Consider the following 26,048-nt stretch of genomic DNA (forward strand, 5'->3'; position numbering starts at 1 on the left):
CCGCAAGAAGTTGTCTTTATGGCCTCAGGTACGGATATCATCCCGGTTGATGTTTTTGCTTCTTCGCTCCACCTTGTCTCCTCTGATGGCGGGGAGTGTGCCCCCGAGGAGGCGCTTTGCTAACGCCAAGTTAGACTGTTGGTAGCGTCTATCTGTCGAGCAGGGGTGGCACACAGACCCCTTCATAAGTCGAGACAATCACTCATCTCGTCTTCCTTTGATGTTGGCTTATCCCCGCTGGCTCAGGTACCAAACAAAAGAATAGGAACGGAAAGTTTACTCTTGTAAAGCCATCAACCATCCCCTCACTCTACCAACATATCGACCTCGGACGGATCACTATTTGAATACAAGAGAGCTAAAGCCCCCTCGAGTCATCTATATTTCGAGAAAGGTACCCGCATTTCTACGAAATATATCTGGCACAAATCCTCCCTTCTTTCCTCAAGTCGATTCTCTCGCCCTTGTCCCCTTACTTAAGACTCGTCAACGAAGGCGTATTCTAGTCTCGGCTTGTTTTTGCCCTCCCGCCAGCCTCCAAATTTTGCAACTATTGTCTGCCGCCTCCCTGATACCTCTTCAAGAGGCGGACCATTTCCACCTGAATCATAACAAACAACTCTGGAACATAACAAATAACCAAACCATTTACATCTTCTCATCTGCTTGTTGTGTGACAGTCATCGACATGAGCATTCATCCATTCCTCACAATGGAGGGGACAACTCAGAGACCTTTGAGGAACAGCCCGAACCCGACACACACCCACTACCGCACAACTCAAGCCCAAACCCCACCAGGCTCAACGTCAGGAAGCCCCAAGGTGAAGATTGAGGGTAAGTCATGGCCTATTTCATATGGTTTGATGGCATGATCTCTAATAATATCTCTAGAGTTTACAAGCCTCCCAGGGCTACGCAATGTCGTACCGACTGAAGTGAGCTCGCCCGTGAAACTCCCTAGTTTAGGAGAGTTCGACCAAGGTGTAGAGGATCTCATCAGAGCACATGGGCCTGTGAAGACAGAGGCCGTATTATCTCCACTTCATGGACTCACTCGCAACCCGACTGTTCTTGAACCTTTAGCCTCTATCACACAACCTCAGCCATCATGGTCTATGAGAAACCGGTCCGCCGAGAACATGGTCATCGAACAGCCAAACTCCAGGCGAGGGACTATCCTCAGGCCTAACCAGTACCCTTTTCCCGCCGACTATTCACGGCAATCTATGAGCAGCTTCAGCAACCCAGATACGTACTACAGATATGGTAGCAGTCAATCTCTTCAGGGCCTGCCAGGCATGGACTGTTACCCAAGCCCACCCCCAGAAGGGGGCGAAAGCCGTCATATCAACCAAAAGTATACCACAGAAGAGGGTGACTATATCATCTACGCATGGCACGACAAGAAGATGAAGTGGCAGCAAATTAAGCAGGAGTTTGCTGCGAGATTTGGGAACACACCCGAGCGTACTGTCCAAGGTCTCCAAGCTTGGTATTATCGTATGAACCAACGCATACCTATTTGGGATCAGGAGGGTTGGCTTTGCTTCGATAACGAAGACGACCTCGAACCTCGACATGTCAGTATCAAGTGTCGCGAACGCGAGAGCCAGGATAAACCCTCAGAGCCACTTGGTCTTGCCCAACGGTACCCTGAGAGAGCTATCCACTACTCTTGGGTTGATCCTGAGATTAAATTTAAGTCCAGCGACTGGGGTATGTACAGCATGTTTGACCACAACATTTGCACACGAAACTAACAAGATTTGCAGCTGCCAAGCGAGCTATGCAATATCGCGACAGGCGAGAGCGACGCCGAAGAAAGGAGCAGCGTCGCCTCAAGCTATGATGAGCGAAACGATACTGCCACCAACAAGTGAATTGGATTGACCTAGCGGCGACAATACGGATGAAGTGGCATTGACCACGCTATCACCAGGCGAATCGTTCTGTTTTATTCTTTTTTTATTTTTTATTTTTTTGCACAAGCTTTCTATATCACGCCTACAAACGACCGAATTTCCGACGACACGAATATCACGTATTACATGTACCCATCATACCCTCAAACATGTAACTAGTCTCCTTTGTCATGCGCGTACATTCCATTGCATTTCTACCTACCGGAACGTTTATATGATTGTTAGCGGCCTTTGGGGTCGACTGAGACAGGCCAGAAAGAGGCGGCACCGAACAACAGGAGGGTTGCGACATGACCAGGCCAAGACACTGCTATCATCATTGCGTCCTGTATTACTAGACGTCACGAAGGATTACCCAAAATAATGAGAGAAACGGATCAGGGAAAAGGTGGCGTTACCTGGAGACAGTCAGCACGTAAAATTTCTATTTGTTAATATCCTACAAAACTTTATGTCTAATCTGAACTTGGAGAAAAGCTTGTGCATGGCGATGTGTGTTGCGGCCTCGTTGGTGTCTGAAAACAATCAAAGTTGACCTAGTAAACATTTCATCATGTCACATCTTGGCATCACGAAGCCGCCATGACTACCCATTGACACAAGCAATTGTCAACCACCCGAGCCCACTTAGTCTTCGGCATTCGCGTCTGTAGTACAGAGCGAGGACAAACATGAAGATCTCCAAAGTGGAATCGGGACAGGCCGTTAGTGCAGGGCTGAAAAGTCAGGATGTCTCGAGGCACGTGCCTATAGGATGGTGCAGCTAGGCGTTGCATCGGTGCAGGTATCCTTCTTCCAACACGATGGGAATATGAGATCCCAGTCATTGATCTGCCGCTTTACACATAGGGAAATAGAAACCTGGCGCACAAACCAGCTATTGTCTCGAGGATGTAGGCCCCTCGTACGCCTCCTCCTCCACACTCCCCAACAAGCAAACATTCAAGGCTTCTCACCGTGTGAAGGATTCTTTCGAGTCTATTCATTTGGCAAACAATGATTGGATATTCCGGATTAGGGTTGTTGCTTGTGTCGTTGGTCGTTGATTGAGATGCGTGTTTGGTTAGCGTGACTAGCGTGACGAATGACGATGGTGTCGCCCCCAGGGGCACACCGTTGTGGCTTATACAACCTAGGGTCTAGGAACAAAGGAATAAAGAAGAATATTTGACAATTAAGCACTTATGATCTACGTTTGGTGGTGTGGCTAGTAGGTAGCAGAAAGTTAAACTCGTAAGTCTTAGGGTAAAAAAATAATTAAGCTAAGAACTATAGTCTAAGCAGCATAAATTAACCTACTAATTTCGTCTCTTAGGTTTATAACAGCTAATTTTTCTGATACCCCAAGGAGTAGATGGAATCTTCTATAAACCTCTAACTTTAGTTCTCGCGATTTTCAAAGTTGAATACTGACTTTCTCCCTCGCTCTGCAGCTTGGAATCAGAAGGTTGCTCTCAAAAATAACTTTATTCTTATATAATACAACAGCAATCCCTGCCCAGCAGCCCACGTCTTCTTCCTTCAGTACGTCCGACCTATTCAAACCTCTAACAAAAAAAAACCACTTATCTAGTAACTAGGCGGGCAGGTATCCAACTTCTGACCTCATCGTTCGCAGCACATACTTTCGCAAGCGGCTCAACTCACAATACATGCGCATCCGGCTCGTGGGGACCAAATCATCATTTCATAGATATTTAATCGAACCGCTCTTACTTTTTTTTAACAGTATATATTCGTAATTGCTTTAGCCTATTTAAGTTCTATATCTTAAAGTTATTAATAGATATCAATCTATCCACGTAGATTAATTAAATAAGTTCAAAATAATTCCTTTTAAGACAAAGTTTCCTAACAGGCACTACCTAGTTAATGATGACGCTAGTACTTTCCCGAATACAAAAGTCAATATAACTCCAGATCGTAGCAACTTCCTCAGTAGAAACCTAAGATTTTAACAAAAAGGTAAATAATAAAAATATCAGTAAGACCACAAGGCTTCACAGTATAAGATTTCAGCAAAAACTCTATATCAGAATAAATGCATAAGAAACCCGTGACAATGCAGTATTCTTTCTTCACCTTCGTCCAACAAGCCAAAAATTACTACCTAGTTGATAAAAATATTAGATCAGCCTTAGTGGGTATATTACCTAAGGGAGCACTAAGAATTTCGTCCGGCCTTTTTCCAATCCATATTTTTGCGACCCGCCTCCTGTTCAAAGACTCCATCACCAATGACCTTGCTGGCATCCTTTCTCATCATCACCCCAAGAAATCATGTCTTCTATTCCGCCCCAACTCATCCGTGTCAAGCGAAAGCGCGACGACGAGTCACCTGCTGTGACTTTCCTCCGTATGCAATCTCATCCGGTCTCGTTGACTACTTCTAACTCCCATTAGAGCTTGACGAAGGCGCAAAACGTCATCGGAACGACAGCAATTGGGTTTACCAGAGACGACTCCCCGGGCCTCAGTCTTCAATAGTAGAAGCTCCTGGTCTACCATCTCGAGACCCAAAACCCGTCATTCACGTCTCTGGTCCTGGTGATGTATCCGAGACAAGGAAGGCTGTTCCCCCCTCTGTGGGCGACATCTCATCAGACTCAACCCCGATCGACCCATCCACGATACCCGAACATCGACGTTTCCATATTTCCAAAAAGATGATGATGGCCTCGAGCGCAACTCAAAACTTGGGCACCGGCCTCAACAAACGACCACGCTATGGACCTGCTGTCTTTGTCGAACGAAGTCGCGCCAAGGCCAGTCAACGAGCATCGAGAGTCCGGGAGTCCATCAAAGAGTCAATATCACTACCAGCTGGTCAGATAATTGCTGGTGTTACAATAAACAACCAGCCGCAGCAGGAGCGACGCCTTAAGAAACCAGCAGCGAGAAGCAGACAGAATTCTCCCCTACCAGACGCCAATTCTCGAACTCCACTCCCAGTCATGAACCCTCATAACCAGGACATATCCAAGATGGCGGCTGATATGAATAACTGGGTCATGAAAGAGATTGGCGCCAACCTCGAGGAAATGGAACAAGAAAAGCATAAGACCAGCAGGTTCAAACCCAAGGCCCCAGCTAAACGATACCAAGAACGTCACCCGGGAGTAGACACCACCAACACCAACGATGTGGATATGATGGAGAACAGTGATATGGAAGATGATGGCGACTGGGTCATCGAGGAATACGTTCGAATCCCTGCGCACGCTATGACGGTCAACGTAGCACCAACGGATGTCGGTGTATTAGTCCTTGACGGCAAAGAAGAGAGCAATCTGTTTTTCGGTCCTGAACGTGACGAGGACGAAGAGCTCGATGAGGACGACGAGGATGAGAATGGTGAGCCACTCTATTCGTTGCACCACCCAGTGATCAAAAGGCTAACAACCTCCCAGCCGAGAATTACTACACGGCAGATTATCCAGAGGAAGAGGTGGATTCAGATGATGAATTCGGGCGTCATGCGTACGGTTACCGCAACGGAAATGCCTCCGACGACGAGGAATTTGACAACATCTATTACGACGAGAGCGACAACGATATAGTCCTTGACGGGGACGACGAAGATGCCACAATGGCTCGAATTAGGAACTACGTGAAACGTAGTGGTGCCTTTGAATAACTACTAGACCAGCTGAAATTAGTAGGTCACTTTATACTCCTTAGGCTATAGTCCTTAGACTACTTATTTTTATATCCTAAGACTTCTTTGAGAAGCTCCACCCATCAAATTAAATATCCTAAGACTTAGGAGGTAAACTTTTCTGCTACCCACGAGAGAGCCTCCGGGAGAGTGGGGCTACCGTATGCTTAGGTACCTAGTTTTTTGATAGGGGTTTTCTCAAAGTCTGATAGATCTGATCAGGCTTCGTCACGAAAGATAGGGCTTCAAGAGCAACCTTGTTCTCAGTGGACACAATACAAAAGCACTGCTAAGCAGGCCACTTATTTTTCTTTCAACACAAAGAAACACTCTTAGATCCATTGAGCACAAAAACACCAAGTCTCCATGTCAGTCAATTTGCTTGTGGCTTTGTAGTGGCATCTTTTTAAGGTTAGTCTATACCTTTTTGATGCTCTTCTGTTTAGGTAGCTTTAAGTAGAAAGAGAGTGCATTGTAGCTCGAATAGCTATATGATAAACAGGCATATCATAGTGTTCAAGCATATGACAGGAGTCCTTTATAACTCTTTTCTCCTGGAGTTGGCTATAAAATGGCTGTTTGATATTATTATTGCAGCCATTGCTATTGGTTTCAGAGAAAGAGCTGGGAAGTGGGAATAAAACATAAATTGATGGATGAGATACTCCGAAAGCACTCCCATGTAAAATTGGGCTAGATAAAGCAAAGAATTAGAGGAATGATTAATTCTGAGAAGTGTCACCCATATTAGCCGCCCATTTCCAATCATCATATGTTTGGAGGGAGATTAAAGAGTCATATTATGTTTCTCAACGGGCGCCATTTTATACCCGGACATGCACCATCATGAAAACGGTTGGAATGCGGGGGCGCACGGTTCACTTTTACTCCAAAAGACCCATTCATTGTGTCGAAGTCCATTTTCACGGCCGAATTTTCCCTTTCCAAGTTGAGCTGCCTGCAGCACAATGAACCTGCGGGTGGCTACTGATACTTGGCTTGTTCCCACTACTGAATTTGATAAAATTTAGTTGAGTAGTAGGTTTAGCACACGGAATCGAGCGATCAACAACTGCTATCGAGTAGAAATAAAGATAGCAGGCATCAACTGCTGTCGATCTGCAGCTACCAAACAAGGTACCAAAGCTAATTGGTACATACCTAGTACAGTATAGCACTGTATAGGCCCGTTTCTGCAGATCGTGATTAACCCCAGGCGGCCCGGACTGCATCTGGTTTTCAACACCAACAAAAAGCGCACCTCTGACGGGTGGAAATCCTTCAACGTTCAGAACAAGTAGAAATAGCCATGTAATCTGCTCAAACCGTCAAAGTTAATTATTGCAAGTTCCGATATTCACTTTAAGCTGGACGCAAAGTATATCCTCCCTCGTCATCTCCTCCCTTGATGACGTCCTTGGCCTTTCAGTTAGGTAGTAGTGAGGTCTTGGTAGGCCGGTATCCTCCCTCGGTCGTGCTAAAAGTCAATCGCCTCAACCTCACGTGTTTGACCCCAACCGCAAGCTCCAGGTATTCTTTCCTCTCCCTTGTTCACTTTCATTCTCTTCCTCAACAATCATCCTATTCGTGCGTCGATAAACCTCGGTCTCGACATTGGTTTTCCTCAAGGTTGGTGTTGCATTGACCTGTCGTCATCCCGCCGCCTCCTCCTTCTGACTCTCCTCCTCACATCAACAAGTACTTACCACCTAAACCTTCGTCATCCTGCACCTCACTTTACCTCACCCTCATTTCGCATCTTCCTACCTCAATTTCTCACCCTGACTTCACACATCGCATCCTATCATACATGGTCGATCTGCCGTGATGCCGCTATAGTGATCTCTGGACTATCACAGCTCGCCAGCAGTGGTACAGACACCCCTGCTCATCATTCGATTCTTGCCCGCTCGAACCATCATAGTATCTACTGCAACACAGTTTACTACTCCAGACCTAATCTTTCTCACTTAATCGTGCCGCGCCTCTGCACTGTCTTTAATCACTAACTCAGGTGAGCGCTACGGCCTCATTCACTTCCAGGCCGCGGGTTACTGACAACAATAGCGCATCAAACCTTACCATGTCGCCCAAAACGCCGTTTACCATCACTTACAGCAAGCCTGGAATCGTACCTCCCGTTTTCCTCGCAGGCTCTTTCTCGGATCCACAATGGCAACTCCAAGAAATGGAATGTATCTCTGACCAAAATGGAGAGCATACGTTCCAATCTGAAGTTATGCTTGAGCCCGAACAGGCCTACCAATTTAAGCTTCGTATAGGGCATGACAACTGGGTTCTGGCAGAGAACTACCCCACAGGTGAGTTCAGCTCGACCACTATCTCTCAAGCCTTTGCTGATCAGATTCCCAAGCAACCGACGACTCTGGTAACGAGAACAATGTTGTACACGCACAGAAACCCCCAGAAGAACAAATTGCCCCAGCTGGTATTGATACACCGGAAATCAAGTTGAACCCTGCCACACAGTCGAATGTGACACCTTCGGAAGCGAACAATGTGGAGAGTGACACACAAGATTCCAAGGTACCACTATTCGCACATGAGTCGCCAGGCGACCATGTCGAAGAAGACGCCGAAGAAGACAAGATACCCTTGTTCGCGCATGAATCTCTGGGCAACGATGTCAAGGATGAAGACTCTGAGGATTTTAAGGCGCCTCTGTTTGCCCACGAATCGCTTGTTGATGATTCTAAAGACGAATCTGAAGAGATGAAGATGCCGCTGTTTGCTCATGAGTGCTTGGGTGCTTACGATTTCGGAGATGACGCAGAACATGACAACACCCTGAACGCCAACAGTAGCCCGAGACAGGCCTCGAAAGTCAAAACGATGCACGATAAGACGGCCGAACTCGACGTGAACGACCCTACTCTCGAAAGCTTTCCTTCCGACCGTGGTTCAATCCTCGGTACCATACGCTCCATTCAGACACACCTTGGAGAAGACCAGACTCACCTCGACGACATTCCCTCGTCACCTCGTGTGATCTCGTCTAGAAGAACTAGCCTTGATTCTAATGATGACTTGTGCTTGTCCCCTGCGTCTTTCAGTCCTACCGTTACTAGAAAACGTGATAGCAGACCTTCTCACAGCTTCGGAAGAACCCGCTCGGCCGTATCTCTGGGGTCAATAGAAGAGGAACCTAAGCCTTCTCCCAACAGACAATCGAAGGGCCCTCCTATTGTGTCTTTGCCGAACCCCAACTCGAAAGACAAAGTCTTTGGGCAGAAGTCGCCCCCTAGCGAGGAGGACGAAGCTGTTGTCATGAAGACGTCTGAGGTAAAGCCCAGTGCGAAGACAAGTGGCGAGTCACCATCTCAAGTTGAAAGTTATCCGGCCCAGAATACCCAACACGAAAAGGCCCCCAGCGCCGTTACGACCGAACAGATTCAGGACGATATACAGTCCGAAGCGGTCGATGGTCGAACGAATAATGCTCCGCTCACTGCCAAATCCCTGGGGCACGAAGCGCCGTCTGGCCCCCAATCAGAGCCTGTCCACTCTCTACAAGACGCCCAGCCTGCGCCGATCCCGAAGAGCGAGAAGGTAGTAAAGAAGACAAAGTCTTCTGGAGAATCGTCCCAGCCCCCTCGTGGGAACGTAGTACCTATGTGAGTGATCAAGGGTTTCATGATAAAGGGATACAACTGACAGCCCCCAGGATAATCACAGCAGGAGCACTTGCAGTCGCCATTGGGATAGGGTGGTGGCAGGCTGCTGATCACTAGGAAGAATAGCCAAGTAATGTGGATGAAGCGTTCTGATCCTGATCCTGAGACGGTTTGGGTAGAGTATAATAAAGATTAGGGATGGGATATTGGCGGTGCAGGGATCAGATCAAGAACAATTGCACCGGCCAAGGTATGGGATAGTCGTGGATAACAGGAGGACCTACAAGGCCTAGGATCGTCTAGGAACCATATTCATTTTGTCGCTATGAACAATCGACCAGTTATATGAATCGATAATAATTTCCATATTTGCAATTAGGAAATGGTTTATTCAGTTTCATTTTCACATGCTTAGGTACTTGTAACAGCAATTGTCAAAGGTGGGATGTTGAAGCGTCGACTGCGGGGCGGCAGTACGTACCTAATGTAATCGGTGCAAAAACGCCGACTGCCGACTTGAACAAAAAAACCTAGCAGGAAGATTTGTTGCGACGACTCATTTACTACATAACTCATAAAGCTCTTCGCCATCATGCAGCGTGTAGCAGCGAACTCGATATGTTCGCTTTGCATGTTCACATCTCGACCGGCGGCTACAATTCGAACATCTTTACAACCATGTCTTAGCCAACGTTTAGCATCGCAACACTTCAAGCCTCGCCCCTCACGCATGGTTCTATCGGATCGAGTCGGCCAGGCCCCTCCATCTCGCGATGACCGACAAAGACGTCGCGAGGCTCCAGGTCCCTTTGGTGGAATGAATAGAAGAGTCGCCAATGTCGACCCTGTCCGCAGAGCCGGTCGGCAACGTGTGGTAGGAGGAAATGATTCGAAACCCAGTAACACAAGAGAGAGGGACAACCGAAGAGGGGGAACAAGAGATGGTGATGATCGAAAGGCACTCAAGATGCAGCGTGCCCTGGCTACAGTCTCATATGGAAAGCGAATGATGACGAAGGATATCCTGACCGAATACGACTCGTTCGACAACTTCGACCTAATCCCTGCCCTACAAGTCGCCGTCAACGACGAAGTCTTCAAGGGTATGGCCGATATCAAGCCAACGCCTGTGCAAAAACTTGCAATTCCCGCCCTGATAGGCCAAAAGAGTCCCGATGACCTGAAGAGGCCATCGGACGAAATGAGATCATTCCTTCTCGCCGCCGAAACAGGATCTGGAAAGACGTTGGCGTATCTTCTACCAGCTGTCGATGCTCTCAAGACAGCCGAGGCCGCAGATCCTGAGTTGAAGGCATACCGTGAACGATGGGAGATAGAGAAGGAGCGACAATTAGCATCCAATTCCAAGGGAAAGCCCTTCGACGAACCACACCCTACAATGGCCCGCCCCAAGGTTGTCGTTCTTGTACCTACAGCCGAGCTTGCACATCAGGTTACGAAGACATCCAAATCGCTATCCCATGTCGCCAAGTTCAAGACAGAACTGCTCTCTTCGGATCTGAAGCCACAGCAGATCCAGCGTAACTTGTACGGACCCAGAGGAGTTGACATCATTGTCTCGACACCTCATCTTCTTGCATCCATCGCCGACTCTGATCCCAACATTCTTTCTCGTGTCACCCATCTGATCGTCGATGAGGCTGACTCTCTATTCGACCGAAGTTTCGCACCTGTAACGACTAGCATCGTCGAGCGTGCAATGCCATCACTGAAGCAATTCGTCTGCTGTTCTGCCACTATCCCTCGAAAGCTCAACAACTATTTAGCCACCAACTATCCCAAGATGACCCGAATTACCACCCCTAACCTTCACGCCATTCCTCGACGTGTCCAACTTGGAGTCATTGACGTCTCAAGAGAACCCTACCGTAACAACAAGGATCTCGCCTGTGCTGATGCGATTTACTCCATCGGTCGCGAAGCCTCCAACCATGAGGGTCCTGTCAAGGGCGAAGTCGATGTTCGTCGTATCATGGTGTTTGTCAACGAGCGAGAAAAGACCGAAGAGTTGGCTGAATATCTCAGAGAAAAGGGTATCAACGCCGAGGCTCTTCACAGGGACACTCCCGAAAAGCGCCATGGTGAGGTTTTGGCAACATTCACATCTCCAGACCCTCTTAGAATCCCTACACCAACACTCAATGCCAAGAAGCGATCTCTGCCTAACGTGAGAGTTCTGGTTGTCACAGATTTGGCTTCCAGAGGTATCGACACTCTTGCAGTTCGTCATGTTATTCTCTACCATGTACCGCACACGACTATTGACTTTATCCACCGACTGGGTCGTGCTGGACGAATGGGTCGACGAGGTCGTGGTATCGTGCTTGTTGGCAACGACGACAGAAAGGACGTTGTTGCAGAGGTCAAGAACAGTATGTTCAGAGGAACGGCTCTGATTTAAAGCCCGTATTAATTTTACGCGGGCCATGTATGATAGCAAGGATCCTTTGGATGATTATGTACAATAACAGAGGCATGAGACTAGATAAAGTTGATTTCCATAGTTGTGTCAATAATTTTATGAATATCTAGTAGAGACATTGTACATTTTTGAGAAAGAACACACTTTCGACGGTGCGAGATTAAACAGTAATTTGGAAACTAAATATGTAGCCATAGATTCAATTAAGAAACGATTCGCTGATGCTGATCTTGATGGATGGCGGGTCAAAAGCTAAATGTTTCTAGTGGGGTAATCCCACTACTGCAGAGTACGTACCCTGGTCGCGTCGCGTTTCTTTGGCGTGTTTCTCTTTCGCACAATATCATCATCATAGGTTGTTCCCTACCTGGTCTAATACTGCCAATACCAGCCTCCCCAAACCTCCCTTGAAACGACTTGTGTCAAAGTCGCAAAAGGTGACTTGACCGTTCTTCTTCATAATTACTCTCCTGCGACACCATCGGCCAGAATAGTCACTCGTAATGCCTCGAGCTACACGTGCGCGCCGTGTGGCTGCACAGTCTGCCAAACCTCATGCACGATCACCTTCAGCCGATACGCAAGACGAACAAGATAATCGACCTCAGCAGAAGGATAAGTCACCGGAGAGGGGTCGTAGACGAACGACGCGAGCTTCAGGTGCTCGTGTTAGCACGGCCAACGAGGAAGATGTTCTTGCTGCGAACCGGCGACGCGACGCAGCTCTTGATAAGCTAGGCAGAGAGGATCCTACTTCTGCAACAAGTCGCACTGCTGAAGAAGGAGATTCTGGTAGCTCTGTTGAAGGTGGACGACGAACAGCAGCCACGCCAACACACCGAAGAGACACAAGTGGGCTTGATTTGGCCGACAGCGTTTTTCTCGACCTCGACGAAAGCTTTGGACTTGGTGATGATAGTACACATTTGGGACTTGGCTCCAACAACAATTCGTCTCTCAATTTGAGCAACTTTGGACGCAGATCGCGTCAGTCCAGCATCATTGGGCGAAACGACCCTCCCATCAGACCTAGCAGCCGCGGTGGTAATACCCCCAGTATTAGCTCTGCACTTCACTTCGGCGCTTTCAAGCGACGAGCCAGAGAGCCAAGTATTCTAGGAACTGCACGAAAGCCGCGACCAGAAGAAAATGCAGTAGGACAGGAGCCAGACTCTGAGAGCGAGGATGAATTTGCACCTGAAGCTGAATCCACCCCGGTTAACAACAGACGGAGAACACAACCTGAAGCCGAACTCGAAATCGAAGTCCCAGTATCTCCAGATGTTTCAGCAGGACCGAAGCACAGGAAACGAAAGAGTGAAGACGCGCTCCCAAGCAGCGAACGGCCGGAGAAGATGTCGCGGATCGAGAGAGATATGGAGCTATCTGAGGATGAAGCGGGACCTGCGCCGGAGACCATCGACTCAGATGCTGAGAGTGACTCCTCACTATCGGATCTTGGATCTCCTTTGGGGCCTTCGCCTGTCCTCCCCGAACGGCCCGTTACACCGATCAATAATGATGAGCTCATGGCCCTACCGGCCAGCAGCGATTCGGAAGATGCGAATTGGCCTGATATTCATACCCTGGCCAAGAGACGCCGACGACCCTCTATCACAACACCAGTTCGTGCCGATAACTTCTCGGACGTTTCCTCTCCTCCGTCGTTAACACACTCTCCTAATTATGCCGAAACACAAAAGTCCCGGGGACGAGCTGCAACCCGACGTCAACAACCTTCACACAAAGTCACAACTGCGGATCTAACAAGCCTGCTTCCAAAACGTCATTACAAGAAGCAGCAAGAGCCAGGAATGGAGAGTGATGAAGAGCATGACACATCTGGCATTGGCGAGGATGAGGATGAGCTTTCATATGTTGGCGGCCGAGGGGCACGTCAAAGACGAGGTGGGCGATCAACAAGTCGCGGTGGTGCAAAACGACCAGGTTCGAGGGGTGGGCGCACAACACAGGCTCTGAAGCCTAAACAAACTAGTTCTAGCAAACAGGTAGAGCGCAATGCACAAACCTACTCACGCCGCTCATCAGACAAGGAGAACGAAAACGAGGAGGCCAGTGGTGACGAGGATCAGCACGATAATAGTCGCTTCCAACCACTCCCTGACGATACGTTTGAAGACGGAAGTGCCGAGAATGCAAGCACGCCATCTGCGGACGAGCTCAGGCAGGCAGCAAAGAAGTTCAAAGAAGTTGACAGGTGGGAACTTGACTTCGAGGAGGTAACGCAGAGCTCTTCTCCGCTCGCGCGGTGATGCAAACCGAAACACGAGCACTGGGGGCACCAAGCAAAGTAAACGAAAAGAGGCTGGAGTCAAGCAGGCGTTGGTCAGGTCAGGGACGGTTATATTCAAGCAAAGCTTTGGAGTTACACAAAGGGGATTTGATATTTTATGAAGATCTGAATGATGTCTGTTTCAGACTTGTATTGTACTGCACGTCTTTGGGTTGAAGGGCATGGATGGTTTCAAGACGATGTCGAGTTTGGACTGGGGCAAGTTAACAAACTGTTTAGCATCGATTTTTGATATCAGATAACTAAGTTTCTTGGTTTCACGAGTTCCGTAACCGCTTTGTGTTGAAGAATCCGTATGATAAAAATGTACCTTGAACTCCTGAAACTCCCGTCTCACTTAAGCTTATACGTTGTGTACTATAGCCTTCTTTCATACACTCAGCTTTACAGCTTTACAGATTCCGCTCGATGCTCAACCAGCGGCAGTAATGGGGCTAGGATATTGGGATCCCGCAGTGCGATTGTGATATCATCAGGCAGTCTGCCGGACATCTGCAGCTTCTGGGCCAAAAATTAGTATTCAATCATTGGCGAGCGTAGATTTTAAGATGTCTCACCCTCTTGACGTTCTCGTACGTCTCTTCCTGCGCTGAATATTCACGAATGACTTCGTCGGTCTCAAAGTCAACATAGACCCGAGTGTCGCGAATTCGCAGGATGACATTGTCAAGTCGCATGAATAGCCGGCACAGCAAAAGCATGCGCTTCTCATGAACACGAACTTTGGCGCTGAAAATGCTTATGCCGTTATCGTCTAGCTCGCTCTCGAACAGCATAACCTCATCGAAGAAAAGGATGGGGTCACGACGCTTCAGCAGCTCGATCGGAATCATATTCTCTGTAGGCGCAAATTGTTTGGCCGATGGGTCGACGCTCCCGGTATACGTTGTCGAGTAGCTCCAGTCGTAGGGCTTCACAACCTCCTTGATGCCTTGCGTAGTGCCTTCTCGAGTGCTCTCCCAGTCTCGAGCGTATGCAACCTTGAGCATGTGTCGATCTGTCTTGTCGACGGCATCAAGGGCGTCCGGGGTGTTGAAGTTCAGGGACCAGCCCGAAGGTATATGCTCAATTCCGACGAGGTTTTCGCCAAAGATCATCTCGGGCATTGGGATGCCAATCTTTTCGGTGAGTGCATCGATAGTGCCGGCCTTGGAGATGGGTAGCTTGCGCGTCGAGATGCGAAATTGGCCTTGAGCATGTGTCGTCGTCGCCGATGCCAGAGCCTGTGGCTTTGGGAATGGTTCATTGGGGTTTGATATATGATTTTGCTGCATCTTGAAGTATGAATGGCTTATTTCTCTAAGGAAATGTGAAGATGTTGAACAGAGGTTGCAAGTTGGAGAGCTTGAGTCGTAGTAAGTATGAGGTGGTGGGGTAGTGGGGAGCTGCCACCACAGGTAACTACCCCCACTAGGGGTCGCTGCCTTATCAATCAGATGGGCATTTAAAGAGATGGACTGAGAAATGTTGACAAACTACGTCAACTTTGTTGTAATAAGAATTCAATATTCTTCCTCTAGTGAGCCAAGTATGAACTGTCAAAGTGGTAGTAGAACAGTCATAGAACGATTGAATTTATGATGAGTTATGAAAAAGACTCGGTCAAAGAGGTCAGCCTCTCTCAATATTAATACAACGGAGTAAAGATTATTCCTAGTTTCCAGATTTGATGGCCGTATGAGGTTTATTACTATGATATAGTGGCGTAGGTGACTAAGTGAAAGTTATTAATTGAACGCCGTGTGAATCCTACCCGTCGAGTGCCGTTAGGCCATGCAAAAGGAACATATGTAAGAAACGAAATATTTGTCTCAGTCAACACTCACAGCTACATCGATCATGGCTGCATCAAAAGCAACACCCTCGACTCTAATATCTCCATCGCGTGTGAAATTAGTCTCAAATAAAGATAGACCGATGTAAATCAAATTCCATGGTTGGTCCCCAATCTACTTGCCTTGTTGAGTTTCCTCATCACGAAGCCTCACCTCCAATCGTCAACCTTGTTATGTGGAATTTCAGCATAAAGCGTTAGATCTTGTCTTTCTATCAGCACTCAATGACATGAGATACAGTGATGTTATATGAATCTCTCCAACTGATGAGTTTCGTCTTTCACTTGTAGGCATAAAAAGCACGAAAGCTCATGCAATATGATTTGTTTAGCATTGAGTTAAAACTCCATTAGATAGTTTCTATAGATATTCTGACTTTTAGATTGCCAATTGATCAAATCAGGTACTAAGGTAAGTGCCTAGTTATAATACTCTTTGTAGTAAATTGGATGAAGGGAGCCTCTTTAGAAAAACGGTGTCTGAAAGCGCATATTGGGGTGTTAGACTGTGAAGATTCGGCCAAATGTCGTAGCAATTACGAAGGATAATCTAGCTAAAAGAAATTTGCTTAACTCATGGTTTAGATGAAAACATAAGTAATTATAATTAATATAGACACATCTGAGCGATAACGGAACTCAGTTCATATTTTTGGCTTGTTCTCACTTACACCTTGCTTGAAGGTGGAGGTGGACCCTTTCAACTTTGAGCATCCACCAGCCGATAAGGATCCTTATCAGTTCCCGCTCCATCAACTTTTTTTCCTTTGCGCATCCAAACCCAGCAAAACATCCATCACCTTCCAGCACTTGTAGCACCACCAGAAATCACAACCGACACAATGCGTCCCCTCACAGAAAAGGAGACACAGACTCTCTTCGAGAAGCTGGCAAACTACACTGGTGGCTCTCTCAAGAACCTCATCGCCCCTCTCGACGACTCTCCTAACGCTGATCGCTATGTCTTCCGCCTCGTTCGCGATCGTGTCTTTTACGTCCGCCTTTCCATTGCCAACCTGGCGACTTCTATTGCGCGCGAGAAGCTCCTGTCTCTAGGAACTTGTCTTGGTATGGATGACCCCGGATGCGAAACCTAGGAACCCTGACTAACCCAAACCTCTCTATAGGCAAGTTCACCAAGACGGGCAAGTTCCGTCTGCACGTCACAGCCCTCCCCATCATCGCCGAGCATGCCCGCTACAAGATCTGGGTCAAGGAGAACGGAACCATGCCTTTCCTCTACGGCAGCAACATCGTCAAGGCCCATGTTGGCCGCTGGTCCGAGGACTGCCCTGAGCATCAGGGAGTCGTTGTATACAGCATGAACGACACCCCGCTCGGATTTGGTGTCACAGCCCGCAGCACCGCTGAGGCGCGAAGACTGGACCCTACTGGTGTTACCTGCTTCAGACAGGCTGATTGTGGAGAGTACCTCCGTGACGAAGACAACTTGTTTGCGACCGGTTAGAGTGGAAGGTGGCTTTAGTTCGTCTGGCGTTTGGGTCGTTTTTTTAAAGTCATTCTTGGGCGTTGAGAGTGAAGGGAAAAAGAAACTTGCAATCAAGTCAATCATGCTTGGATTATTTGGTGGATTTGGTAGATATAATCATCGTCATCATCATCATCAAAGCGCTGTATATGTTGAAATGTATTCGCTTGCCCCCGTCCTGTCCATCTTTCAGTTCCTTCTTTTTGTTCTATTCCATTATAGCCGAAATGATCTCGTGTGCGGGACTCACTGGCCTGCTGCCTTTCCCAAAGAAGCCAACATGCTGTCGGTGAGCGACATACTCACTGTCAGCATAACCAAGAATCTTCTCAATCTCCACGCTTTGCTTTCCCTTGATACGAGCGATCTCAGCAGCGGCATAGTTGACCAATGCTCGGCCGACCTCTTCCGGGGTACCCTCCCACATCTTACCATCCGGCCCAGGAGTTGATCGTCGCTTGACTGTCACGAGCCGCACTACTTCCTGCTGGGCAAAGTTACCCTCAACGTCAACAACGCCTACCGGGAGCAGGCCAGCCTTGCCAACAAGCGCCTTGTAAGCTCCCGAGTCAATGTAGAGGGTGCCATGAGGATAAGGGGTGTGAAGCAGCCAAAAGTGACGGTCCCGGATAGGGTTGTTGGCAGGGACGAATCGGGTATGTAGAGGGGGCCAGGGGACACCATTGCCATTGGAAGCTGACAGTGACAGAGCTGACGCTGAACGTGTCAGACCTTCGGCGCGCTCATCAGGGCTGGGAGGGCTGTTTCCTCTTTGTATTGATTGGAGGTACTGCACAATATGAAGCACATTTCCTGGGTTAGATGACCTTGTAATCACGGTCGTGACACCCGCAGAAGTGCCCAACCTGGCTGCAATAATCTTGGTGCTCATGCCTCCGGTTCCAAGGGATGATCCAGCACTGGAAACTGTTCACTGTCAGCAACCACAAGGCAAAACGCAGGATTGAGAATGATTCTTACCATCGGCTTGGAGGGCAGCAATGTCCTCGACCACCTCGATGGGTTTGGCATCCGGGTTGGTTCGGGGGTTCTTGTCGTACAGACAGTCAACGTCTGTCATCAAGAACAGCATATCGGCGTGGATCATGGCGGCAGTGATGGCGGAGAGAGTATCGTTGTCGCCAAACTTGATTTCGGCAACAGCGAGAGTGTCATTCTCGTTGACAATGGGAATAACGCCCTGTTCCAGAAGTGCATGGAAGGTATTCTGGGCATTGAAGTATCTGGTCCGCTGCAGCTTATTTTAATTCATGATCACGAATAATAGATGAGAAATGGAAACATACGTCTGCAATGTCGTTTCGAGTAAGGAGAATCTGCGCAATCGGCTGTCTGAGATGGGTGAACAAACTATCCCAGAGACTCATCAGTCGGCATTGGCCGATCGCCGCGAGTGCCTGTCAATCGAGGTTAGAGAAGTCTCAAGATTTATGTTTAAAAAAGGCATCAAGTCGAACCTGTAGCTGCGCGAGATGCTTAGGTCGCTTCTCTACATCCATTCGCCGGAGCCCAACGCCGATGGCTCCCGATGAAACAATGACCACTCGGTGGCCATCCTTTCGGAGCTTTACAGCTGTATCGACAATGAGAGTTAGAATAGGAAGAAGCGGCTCATGAGTCTTTTCATCGACAATTGAGCTTGTTCCTGAAAAGAAGGCGGAGTGTTAGTGGGAGATGAGTCAAGTTTGGTGTAGAGAGTGGTACTCACCAAGCTTGATAACAATGGTCAGGGACTTTGTCCCGTTTCCTCTCATGACTGCGAGATTAAAAAGAAAGAAAATAAGTCAGTTAATGCCGCTTAACCGTATGATAAAATACAATGCCCGTGGTAAGCACTGGTGCTTTCACATGACAATATGAGTTCTACACGGAGATGTAGAGACATATATATCATATATGGACAAATTCAGCAGGACAGGCTCTCTTTACACAGCGCAATTCAACGAGGATGAATGAAGCAAAAAGAAGAGAAATCAGGAAAACGCTCACACTGAAAGATACCTTCACTCGTCATTTTCAGACGCCCTTGTCGCTTTTTCGAGTGTGGAACCGAGGATGGGATGTATAGAGCTGGGCGCAGGTTGATCCTGGAAACGTTGCTCGATGGTCAAGGTGATTGGATCTGTGCCCTTTGCGCCCTTGTAGAACCTCCCCGGTATCCCCCAGACTCCGAAGTCGCAAAATGGGTCAACAAAAACTTGCTGATTGGATAACGTTTCCGAGTCGTTGTTTTCACCGCCTTGGGCCAGAACAGGCGTGGCAGAATTTATGTTCAAGCTACCTCAGAGACTAAGACCTTGGCGAGAAGGTCGAAAGAGATCCCGTCGTTAGATAGGTAATTCAAGATCCCAGATCCCGAATTCCGCTACGAGCAACAATACACTCACCGACACCAACGCCGACGCCGAAGACTCATCGGCAGACCCTTGACGATGTCATCTCATCCAACAAATGCCCCCAGCGCCACAGCTGGCGCATCTACCTCGACTCAAGCCCCAAGAGGAATTCAAAATGACCCTGCAGTAACCGGATTCTCACCAGAATTGTCAAAATGGATGAACTATTTCAAGATGATCTCGGGTCAAATGACACCCGAAGGCAAATTCCACTACCGGGAATGGGTACATACCGTCGAGGAGGAAAAGGACATTAAGCGCTGCGAAGAATTCCGTGACTGGCTCTTTACATATTCACCCACTGTGCGCTTCATGTCAGAAAAGATCCGCGACCTCAATGGACGGATAGACCCTTCCAACGTTTACTGTCGGCGTTGCCCTTCATATCTCAGCGCCGATGGCACCGTACTGCGACAATCAGGCGGATTCAGCCCCGAACATGGTATTCTGATATGCGCCAACGAAATTCGGAACCGGAAACATCTCGAAGACACACTTGCGCACGAAATGGTGCATGCTTGGGATACGCTTAGGTGGAAGAATGTCGACTTTGTGGGTAAGCCAGGAAACTTGAAGCACGCCGCATGTACAGAGGTGAGTTGAAGCCATTCATATATCTAACTAGTATCGAGTCCTAACCGTTCTAAAGATCCGGGCTTCAATGCTCAGTGGCGAATGCAGATGGGCTAAGGAAGCGTTCACAAGAGGAAACTGGAAACTAACACAACAATTCCAAAATTGCGTCCGCAGACGAGCCATCGACTCCGTTGTTGGCAGAACTGCATGTAAGGACGACGCTGAGGCAACTAAGGCCGTCAATTCAGTGTGGGATTCATGCTTTGCAGATACCCGGCCATTCGATGAGGTTTTTAGGTGATGGGGATATAGATTTCGACCTGAAAACTTTGTATGATATATGAGTATGGCAAGAGGCGCTCGCAATGGAACATGATGCCTCTCCATCGGATACGCTAATACTGTCAATGATACCCTTTAAAATGCTAATGCAATTCTTCTATTCATTGTAACAATTCTCAAATGATGCCACAATAGAGACCCTATACGCCAACTTATGCAAACGGTCAGGTTCCGCTTTTGAATATTACAAATTAATCAATCGCCAATAAACGCCATCCAATCCGTATCCGTTCGTCCATATTGATTAGGTTGTCATAAATTCGTTATAGGCCCTTCTCGCGGTTCGAGGCCCGTTCACCCTTGACACAGTGCTTGATGATCCAAGGGTGCTGTTGGATTTGCTCAAGAGGAATTCGCTTCTCGGGGTCCAGCACAAGCAGCTTTGATTTTGTTAGTTGTCATGATTGTCAAGGGAAGGGGCATAACGACGAAACATACCTTTTTGATGAGGTCCGTAGCCTCAGGGCTAACCCACGTTGGGATAGACATATCAGCACGAGCGATCCTTCGTTGAGTCATCACTGGCGTGTCCTCAAAGGGCGCCTCACCCACAAGGAACTCATATGTCAGGACACCCAAACTCCACAGGTCAACCTTCTCGTTGTAAAAGTTATCGGAGGTACCAGGCTTGATCATCTCTGGGGGCAGGTAGTCGAGAGTTCCGCACATGGTCTTCCTTCGGTTGTTGGGGGCGTGCACGCTCCATCCGAAATCTGAGATCTTGATCTCACCGTGGATACCAACCAAGATGTTCTCAGGCTTGATGTCTCGGTGGATAACATGCTTTCGGTGCAGGTAGCGCAAGGCTGATGCCATCTGGGCGATGTACTGAGCAGCCTTCCACTCGGGGAATCGGCTCTCCTTTCGGAGGTGCTTGTACAGCTCACCCTTGCCGGCGAACTCGAGAATCAAAAACACTCGCTTGCTGTCGTGGAAATGGCCGTATAGCTGAAGAATATTGGGGTGTCTCAGGTTGCTCTGAATCTCGATCTCTCGGCGAACCTGCTTCTCAACACGACCGGCCTGCAGTTCGTTCTTGTGGAGGACCTTAAGGGCACAGATGAAACCTGTTGTTCTCTCTCGAGCAAGATAGACTCGTCCAAATTTACCCTTACCGAGGGGGCGGCCGATCTCAAACATGCCCAAGTGAAACTGTTTGGGAGCGCTCATCTGTTCCGGCAAGGTGACTGATTTACGGTCCTCGGAGACCTCATCTGATGTTCTCGATGAGGAGGGGAGGGCCTTTCTTGTAGGGGATGGAGGAGGGTTGTTGGCTTTTCGTTGAGCAGCCTGGGATGGCAGCATTACAGCGGCGTTGGCATTGCTGCTTTGTGACTGAAGAGCGACCTTGAATAGGTTGGGACGGGTTGCACCGTGACTTGTTGTTGAAGAAATAGTCTATACATGTCAGTGATTGATACTACACCACAATGTGTCGGTGAGCTCACCTTGCTCTTGCTGTAGAGCTTAGAGCCATCGCCGAGGGGGTCGTTCTCATCGTTGACCGACATGCGCTCGAAGCGCGCCTCAATGGTACGGGTAGCCATGCTCAAGAGAGTTATGGGATGGGCTGTTGATGTTAGTGAAAGACGGTTGAGGAATTGAAGAAAGACGATGGATGGTGCCTTTTTGAACGGTTGCAGTTCTTCAAAGTACGTCGCTTAAGCTGGGGTCGGCTACCTAAACAAAGTGGTTGCTAGGCAACTCACCGCACTAGCAATTGGTAGATCGCCTGAGACGGAGGCGGCAAAGACAGGTTTCTAGCGATCGACCCACCGGACAAACAGCTGAGAAAAGATCAGGACTTGTATAAACAATTCATTGTGAAAGTTGTCTGATGCTTCCTCCTAAGTTGTCAGTTTGGAAGGGAAGAGTTGTATTGAAGTAGATATGTTCTTGTTCATATCAGTATCCACATATCTAATTAGACAGATGCTCTGGACCTGTAGACACAGGTATGCCGTCAAAGACCAAATATGAACTGTCAAAATTTAAACACAACTTTAGTATGTATCTGGTATGCTGGATCACCAGGCCATCGTTGCCGACTATGTTTTGACGTTCGCGATGCATTAATATTGTGTTAGTACATAGTAGCACTTTGAGAAGTCTACTCTATGTCGATCAAGCGCCTAGCAAACCCAGTCTGTAACAAAAGACATGCTCAGGCACCTGGTGTGTGTTGATTGTAAATAGAAGAGTATTAATGTAAATAAAACTCTATATTGCTTACTTTATCAGGATTCAATAATCAATCATTCGCTAACCTGGCTAGAACTACATATCAATCAACCTTCTGACAGTACCTAGATGTATGTAGGTAAACAGAGGGGAGCCTGTCCCTAGCTTACAGGACGTACTTAGGTAGGAAATGGTGGTGCCCGGTCATGGCAAGACCGAAAAAAACATCAGTCATACATATCTTCCTTGGAAAGCTATGTACAATTCCGAACCAGAACTGCCTTCCTTAGGGTAATCAACCACTTAAATCATCGAATCAACGTTGAGCAGACGGTACAGAAACTGCCAAAAATTCCCCCACCATCCACAATCATCCATTTCAAGCAGACACCCGAGAATAGGACCCATCCAGCCCAGACGTGCAAGTCTCTGTAACAGGCTTGTGACTCACGCCCTCCTGCTTCGCTTTTATATCCCTAGAACTCTTCAAATCAGGGCGAATGAAGCCAATTCGTATTTTGTCACTATCTCCAACGACACTGCCCGTAACAGTATCAACAAACTTTTCAGCAGCGTCGTCCTTATCAAGGCAACTTAGTGTTTCCCGTTTTAGTTCCAGGTCCCGTTTTACGGCCTGCGCAAAACCACCCCGCACTCGCACATTTGCGACCTCACGACCCCTCAACGCTTTCAAACTGCAAAAGTCGCAGAAGCGCACCAAAGATACAATGACTTCCAGCGCGACAACTCTCAAGGGCCAGCCCCTCGACAAGGCTGTTCTCGAATCCATCCTCCGACGACGCATGTTCTATACCCCCTCTTTCGAGATCTACGGCGGTGTTGGTGGTCTGTTCGACTATGGCCCTCCCGGTTGTGCGCTTCAAGCGGCCGTCATTGACCAATGGAGGAAACACTTCATCCTTGAGGAGGATATGCTCGAGGTTGACTGCACTGTCCTGACTCCCCATGAGGTTCTCAAGACCAGTGGTCACGTCGACAAATTTGCCGACTGGATGTGCAAGGACCCCAAGAACGGCGAGATTCTCCGAGCCGACCACTTCGTCGAGGCCATTCTCGAAGCCCGCCTGAACGGTGACAAGGAGGCCCGTGGCCAGAAGGTGGAAGAAAAGGAGGAGGACCCCAAGAAGAAGAAGAAGAAGGCCAAGACTGAGGCTGTCAAGCTTGAGGATTCCCTTGTCCAGGAGTACGAGGAGGTCCTTGCCAGAATCGACAACTACGGTGGCCCTGAGCTCGGCGAGCTCATCAAGAAGTACGACCTCAGAAACCCTGCTACTGGTGTCCAGCCTGCAGAGCCTGTTTCCTTCAACCTCATGTTCCAGACCTCTATCGGTCCCAGCAGCAACTACCCTGGTTACCTCCGTCCCGAGACTGCTCAGGGTCAGTTCCTGAACTTTGCCAAGCTTCTTGAGTTCAACCAGTCCCAGATGCCTTTCGCTTCCGCCTCTATCGGCAAGTCATACCGTAACGAGATCTCTCCTCGTGCCGGTCTTTTGCGAGTCCGTGAGTTCCTCATGGCCGAGATTGAGCACTTTGTCGATCCCGAGGGTGGCAAGAAGCACGCCCGATTCCACGAGGTCGAGGATGTCGAGCTCGTCCTTCTCGACCGTGATACCCAGCTTTCTGGCAAGACTCAAACCAAGACTGTCAAGATTGGACAAGCTGTCAAGGATGGCCTTGTCGACAACGAGACTCTGGGCTACTTCATTGCTCGAATCCACCAGTTCTTGCAAAAGATTGGTATTGACATGACCAAGCTGCGCTTCCGTCAGCACATGGCCAATGAGATGGCTCATTACGCTTGCGACTGCTGGGACGCCGAGTTGTTCACCAGCTCTGGTTGGATTGAGTGTGTTGGCTGTGCCGACCGAAGTGCTTACGATTTGAGCGTGCACGCCAAGAAGACCGGTGCTCCCCTGGTCGTGCGTGAGCAGCGTGAGACACCCCTCGTTATCGAGGAGTGGCAGATTGATATCGAGAGGAAGAAGTTTGGCCCTCAGTTCAAGAAGGACGCCAAGACTGTCGAGGCTGCTCTTTTGGCTGCACCACAGGAACAGCGCGAGAAGCTTGCCAAGGAGTTGAATGAAAACGGCAGCATCACACTCGAGGTGCCTGGTGTTGGTGACGGTAAGGTCCAGGTCAGCAAGGAATCTATCGCCATCGAGTTCCGCAAGAGGGTTGAGAACACTCGTGAATTCGTTCCCAACGTCATTGAGCCCTCATTCGGTATTGGCCGTATCCTCTACTCTTTGATGGAGCACAGCTTTTGGACCCGTGGTACTGAGGGTGGTGACGAGGCCCGTGGTGTAAGAAGCCCCCTAAAGTGCTATATGACGATTTGCTAACATTTTCAAGGTCCTGTCATTCCCCCCTATCGTGGCCCCTACCAAGGTTCTCCTTGTTCCCCTTTCCTCCAACCCTCAGTTCAAGCCTCTTCTTAAGCAGCTTTCTCAACGCCTTCGCAGCGCTGGTATCTCTAGCCGTGTCGATGACTCATCTGCCAGTATCGGCAAGCGATATAGCCGAAACGACGAGCTTGGTACTCCTCTTGGCATCACCATCGATTTCCAAACAGCCCAAGACGGCTCGGTCACCCTACGAGACCGCGACAGCACCAACCAGGTCCGAGCTGAGCAGGAAAAGATCATCGACGCTATCAAGTCACTTGTGGATGGTAGCAAGACCTGGGCCCAGGTTGAGAGCGAGCTCCCCAAGTTTGAGGGTCAGGAGGTCGAGGTTGTCGCACGATAAAGCAAGAAAAGGGATAAAACTAGCATATACGAAAGGAAAATGTAATTTATTAGATGCCATCTTGGCATGGTCATGTGTCAAAACGATGGACGTCTAGGCAGGAGTTAGGATTTGTACGGATCAGTCCACGGATACCGGACAACGCACAAAAAGAAGGCTAGGCAATGGAAAAGTTTCTTCCTGTCAGACGTTTCATTCTTCGATATAACAAATGTCACATATTTACATCATAATTCTTTAGCGATATTTGCTCTGGCTCTCAATATGTCGTCCTGTTATCGAGGCCCGAGATCTCCACACGGATATGCTGCCGATTGGTCCACCTTCATTCTCCTGCTTGCTCTCCTGAAATTCCTGAATCTCAATACCTAGCGTGTCATTGACGCAGAGCTCGGACGAGGAACAAGGTTGCTCAAGATCTGCAAGTTTTATAACAGAGGAAGAATCGAGCTGATCGAGTTGTGAT

General features: G+C 48.4%; 10 protein-coding genes across 10 annotated transcripts; 7 read left to right on the plus strand and 3 right to left on the minus strand.

Moving 5' to 3' along the window:
• Positions 1-712: 712 nt before the first annotated feature.
• Positions 713-1,851, plus strand: FSST1_002101 (uncharacterized protein; the record flags this gene model as incomplete). Its single annotated transcript, XM_083228056.1, has 3 exons — positions 713-836; positions 894-1,718; positions 1,775-1,851. The coding sequence occupies 3 exons, from the start codon at positions 713-715 to the stop codon at positions 1,849-1,851; spliced, it is 1,026 nt and encodes a 341-aa protein (XP_083092283.1).
• A 2,353-nt stretch (positions 1,852-4,204) lies between these two features.
• Positions 4,205-5,561, plus strand: FSST1_002102 (Iwr1 domain-containing protein; the record flags this gene model as incomplete). Its single annotated transcript, XM_083228057.1, has 3 exons — positions 4,205-4,280; positions 4,328-5,278; positions 5,335-5,561. The coding sequence occupies 3 exons, from the start codon at positions 4,205-4,207 to the stop codon at positions 5,559-5,561; spliced, it is 1,254 nt and encodes a 417-aa protein (XP_083092284.1).
• Positions 5,562-7,665: 2,104 nt separating this feature from the next.
• FSST1_002103 (ATP-dependent RNA helicase domain-containing protein) lies at positions 7,666-11,916 on the plus strand (the record flags this gene model as incomplete). Its single annotated transcript, XM_083228058.1, has 6 exons — positions 7,666-7,903; positions 7,957-9,217; positions 9,436-9,467; positions 9,633-9,690; positions 9,905-11,610; positions 11,858-11,916. 6 exons carry the CDS (start codon positions 7,666-7,668, stop codon positions 11,914-11,916), a joined length of 3,354 nt encoding a protein of 1,117 aa, XP_083092285.1.
• Positions 11,917-12,163: 247 nt separating this feature from the next.
• FSST1_002104 (uncharacterized protein) lies at positions 12,164-13,933 on the plus strand (the record flags this gene model as incomplete). The annotated part of the gene is made up of 1 exon (XM_083228059.1): positions 12,164-13,933. The coding sequence occupies one exon, from the start codon at positions 12,164-12,166 to the stop codon at positions 13,931-13,933; it is 1,770 nt and encodes a 589-aa protein (XP_083092286.1).
• A 425-nt stretch (positions 13,934-14,358) lies between these two features.
• On the minus strand, positions 14,359-15,248 carry FSST1_002105 (TIP41-like family-domain-containing protein; the record flags this gene model as incomplete). Its single annotated transcript, XM_083228060.1, has 2 exons — positions 14,359-14,475; positions 14,532-15,248. 2 exons carry the CDS (start codon positions 15,246-15,248, stop codon positions 14,359-14,361), a joined length of 834 nt encoding a protein of 277 aa, XP_083092287.1.
• Positions 15,249-16,650: 1,402 nt separating this feature from the next.
• FSST1_002106 (ribosome biosynthesis protein NIP7) lies at positions 16,651-17,276 on the plus strand (the record flags this gene model as incomplete). Its single annotated transcript, XM_083228061.1, has 2 exons — positions 16,651-16,876; positions 16,936-17,276. 2 exons carry the CDS (start codon positions 16,651-16,653, stop codon positions 17,274-17,276), a joined length of 567 nt encoding a protein of 188 aa, XP_083092288.1.
• Positions 17,277-17,377: 101 nt separating this feature from the next.
• Positions 17,378-19,332, minus strand: FSST1_002107 (glutamate 5-kinase; the record flags this gene model as incomplete). Its single annotated transcript, XM_083228062.1, has 6 exons — positions 17,506-18,224; positions 18,279-18,549; positions 18,605-18,715; positions 18,776-18,963; positions 19,027-19,074; positions 19,308-19,332. 6 exons carry the CDS (start codon positions 19,330-19,332, stop codon positions 17,506-17,508), a joined length of 1,362 nt encoding a protein of 453 aa, XP_083092289.1.
• A 418-nt stretch (positions 19,333-19,750) lies between these two features.
• On the plus strand, positions 19,751-20,591 carry FSST1_002108 (peptidase M76 family-domain-containing protein; the record flags this gene model as incomplete). Its single annotated transcript, XM_083228065.1, has 2 exons — positions 19,751-20,308; positions 20,364-20,591. The coding sequence occupies 2 exons, from the start codon at positions 19,751-19,753 to the stop codon at positions 20,589-20,591; spliced, it is 786 nt and encodes a 261-aa protein (XP_083092290.1).
• Positions 20,592-20,895: 304 nt separating this feature from the next.
• On the minus strand, positions 20,896-22,179 carry FSST1_002109 (aurora kinase; the record flags this gene model as incomplete). Its single annotated transcript, XM_083228066.1, has 3 exons — positions 20,896-21,012; positions 21,071-22,030; positions 22,081-22,179. 3 exons carry the CDS (start codon positions 22,177-22,179, stop codon positions 20,896-20,898), a joined length of 1,176 nt encoding a protein of 391 aa, XP_083092291.1.
• A 1,362-nt stretch (positions 22,180-23,541) lies between these two features.
• On the plus strand, positions 23,542-25,582 carry FSST1_002110 (glycine--tRNA ligase; the record flags this gene model as incomplete). Its single annotated transcript, XM_083228067.1, has 2 exons — positions 23,542-25,137; positions 25,187-25,582. The coding sequence occupies 2 exons, from the start codon at positions 23,542-23,544 to the stop codon at positions 25,580-25,582; spliced, it is 1,992 nt and encodes a 663-aa protein (XP_083092292.1).
• Positions 25,583-26,048: the final 466 nt, after the last annotated feature.

The sequence above is a fragment of the Fusarium sambucinum genome, chromosome IV (genome assembly GCF_050947815.1).
Source record: "Fusarium sambucinum isolate potato_lamoka chromosome IV, whole genome shotgun sequence".
Lineage (NCBI taxonomy): Eukaryota > Fungi > Ascomycota > Sordariomycetes > Hypocreales > Nectriaceae > Fusarium > Fusarium sambucinum.